The sequence below is a fragment of the Frankliniella occidentalis genome, unplaced genomic scaffold (assembly GCF_000697945.3).
Source record: "Frankliniella occidentalis isolate FOCC.00 unplaced genomic scaffold, Focc_3.1 Scaffold125, whole genome shotgun sequence".
Classification (NCBI taxonomy): domain Eukaryota; kingdom Metazoa; phylum Arthropoda; class Insecta; order Thysanoptera; family Thripidae; genus Frankliniella; species Frankliniella occidentalis.
The window spans coordinates 214,073-217,053 of record NW_026267252.1 but is presented as its reverse complement, the minus strand read 5'-3'; the positions used below and the strand labels follow the sequence as shown (position 1 = coordinate 217,053).

At 51.6% G+C, this 2,981-nt stretch overlaps 1 protein-coding gene across 3 annotated transcripts in view; it reads left to right on the top strand.

Moving 5' to 3' along the window:
- The window catches only part of LOC113202891 (probable G-protein coupled receptor 158), a 127,800-nt gene that overhangs the window by 105,743 nt on the left and 19,076 nt on the right, over positions 1-2,981 (top strand). For all 3 annotated transcript variants that reach the window (XM_052270478.1, XM_052270479.1, XM_052270477.1), the window contains exons 7-11: positions 140-409; positions 696-805; positions 1,188-1,402; positions 1,577-1,715; positions 2,280-2,385. In XM_052270478.1, coding sequence (XP_052126438.1) covers positions 140-409; positions 696-805; positions 1,188-1,402; positions 1,577-1,715; positions 2,280-2,385 — 840 coding nt within the window. The remainder of the gene's footprint in view (positions 1-139; positions 410-695; positions 806-1,187; positions 1,403-1,576; positions 1,716-2,279; positions 2,386-2,981) is intronic.

Genomic DNA, 2,981 nt, shown 5'->3' with positions numbered 1-2,981 from the left:
TTTTTAAAAAATAATTTCCTTTGATAAACGAGTGGACGTGAGGACGTTTTATAGCGGCCGTAGTTGCCCCAAATTGCCCATTTAATAATTGATGCCAAGTGTTTGACTGCATGCTCCTCGTTTGTCGCTCGCTTTGCAGGGCCGGTCCTCGGTGTACGCGCTGCCGGGCACCCTGGAGTGCCTGCCGTGCGCGCAGGGCTGCGAGTGGTGCGAGGACGCGCGGCCGTGCGTGGCCGCCCTCAACTGGCCCGTGCGCACGGCCCTGCTCGCCCTCTCGGCCGCCGTCATCTGCTGCCTGCCCGCCGTCGCGCTCTTCACCGTCAAGTACGGCCACGTGAAGGTGGTGCGCGCCGCCAGCCCCGTCCTGCTGCGCGTCATCGCCCTCGGCGCCTTCTTCATGTACTGCACGGTGAGCGCCGGCCGGACTCCAAAAAAAAGGGTTCACTTACAAAAAAAATCAGTGTTCAGCTAACCAAAAAATTATTTTGAAAAAAAAAAAAAAAAAAAACAGCAAAAAAATAATGAGTACGCTTGAATTTATATTGAACTGCACTTGGAGGAAGAAAAACTTATTCGTTTATAATGTGACAATTAACTTTCGTCGTGCAGGAAAATAATCACATTTCCATTCAGAAAACAGAAATTTTTGGAAGTGCAAGCCTCTTCTTGAAGGTCTCACTCTCTGTGTGTCGCAGACCATCGCCTCGTACTTCCAGCCGAACGTGGTCTGGTGCACGCTGCGGGTGTGGCTGCGCGAGCTGGGCTTCTCCCTCACGTACGGCGCGCTCATGCTCAAGACGTGGCGGTAAGCAAATATCTCTGCATGCCTCTCACTCGCTCGTCACCCTCACCACCACCACCCCCATCCCCCTCTCTCCTCCATCCGGGTCGCTCTCATGGTTGATGAACTCTTCCGGCGCGCTTGGCACCGCACATGTCACGCGTCGCAGAGGGCTCAATATTTCGCACTACGCCCCGCCCCGCCCCGCTCCGACTTTGTATTACCCTCCGGACCAAATCTCATTTCGCGCCCTTATTTTCCTTCCCCTTTTTATTTGTACCTCGTTTTCATGTCGGGATCCCCCCCTGCCTGTCCGATAATGTGATTGGAGGGCGCCACGTATCGTGTATACATATAAAACCTCACCCTACGCGGTATGGACCATATCATCGCATCCTCTTTGCAGCATCTCGGTGATCTTCCGGGTGCGGTCGGCGCGGGCCGTCAAGATCACGGACCTGGACCTGGTGAAGCGGGTGGGCGTGATCGCGGGCGTGTTCAGCGTGTTTCTGGCCATCCGCACGCTCGTCGCGCCGCCCGCCGCCATTGAGGGCAAGACGGCCGAGGGGCTCAAGGCCTACCTCTGCCGCACCGACTGGTGGGACCACTCCTTCACGACACGTCAGTAAAAAAAAAATATTTAAAAACTCGTGGCAAAACGACACTAAAAAACCCACAAAAACACACTTAATACCACGATGTTGTGAGTATTTTTTGTGTGTTTTTGTGGTTGTTTTTTGTCTTTTTGTAGAAAATCAACTGAGGCTGTGACGTTTTCTTACATTTGTGTTGCAGTGGAGGTGGTCTTTCTTGGCTGGGGCATCCGACTTTGTATCGTGGTCCGCAAAGCGCCGTCCGAGTTCAACGAGGCTCGTTTCATCTCCATGGCCATCTATAACGAGTTTCTGCTCTCCGTTTTCCTAAACGTATCAATGTAAGTCATATTTTTATTAAGCTATTATTAAGCTATATCTTTTTAATTGAACATTTGCTAGGAAAGAACTTTGTCTGTCTCGGCATATAACTACTTTCTCGATGCAAAAGATATTCGGGTGCGATGTTTTTATCGTGCCGATTGAGGTTGAGTACTGTTCAGTATGCTCAACTGTTTTTAAATATTATATTATATTAAATATATATTGAAATGAAATAGCAGGGGCGGTTTCAACTGACAGTGTCTTTTTTTCGCACATTCATCTTCTTGGTTTGCCGCCGCCACGGTGGTGTTATTGCTCCGTTTGACTCTCCATCTCTCGGGGGTCAGACAGCTTGGCGTGCTCTGCGCGGTGCGACCCGACTCTCCCGCGTAAAATAATATTATTCCTGGCACGAGAGAGAAAATGGGAGAGAGCGAGAGACAGAAAGTGCGCAATTATTTAGCGAACGGTGCGAAACGTTTGCCACCGCGCTCCTATACTTACTTGCGCCGCGCCCGGCCGGGCGGCGCTCACCTGCTTCACTGAACGCGGCCGGCTGATGTGTTCTTCTTGCGTTCCAGGCTGTTCCTGCAGTCGCCGGCCAATCCGGACCTGCTCTTCATCATCCTGTTCTGCCACACGCAGCTGACCGTCACTCTCCTGCTGGGGCTCATCTTCGGCAGCAAGGTGAGTGGGCGACGGAGGTGATGTTAACTATGTTCAGCAACGTGTTTATTCGCACATATATCCCTGAAAAACAGGTGGTTGCACCAGATGGCTGATTCTCGCCGCGCACTTTCGTAGTTATATACTGTATACCGCATGCACGCGTGCGAACGGGTTCGCCTTTGCTCGCTGGCTTGCGGTACCTATAACTACGAAAGTGCGCGGCGTGAATCAGCCACCTGGTATAGTTGCGAGATGCTAATGACATCGCCGACAAAACGTTATTTGTTATTTTCCACTTAAACATCTTACTGTTTTTCAATTATTTATTATTTTCTTTTTGTGAGGGGGGGGACCTGAACTCGGGCACTCTTGCACAGCTTTCTTGTTTTCCTTCCTTTTGCGTTCGCATGGGAGAAACCACATACTCTCTCTCTTACTCTCTCTCTCTCTCTCGTTGGGATAGCAGGCAACGACGGGTTTTAAAGGCAATGTATTTGAGGGGAAAACCGGGAGGAAAACCACTGCACCTTGTCAACCGTCCCGCTTGCCTCGGCTCCCCGAGGCCACCGCACCCTCAGACAGCTGTTCCTGCCCCAGGCCTTGGGCGGGGCGGG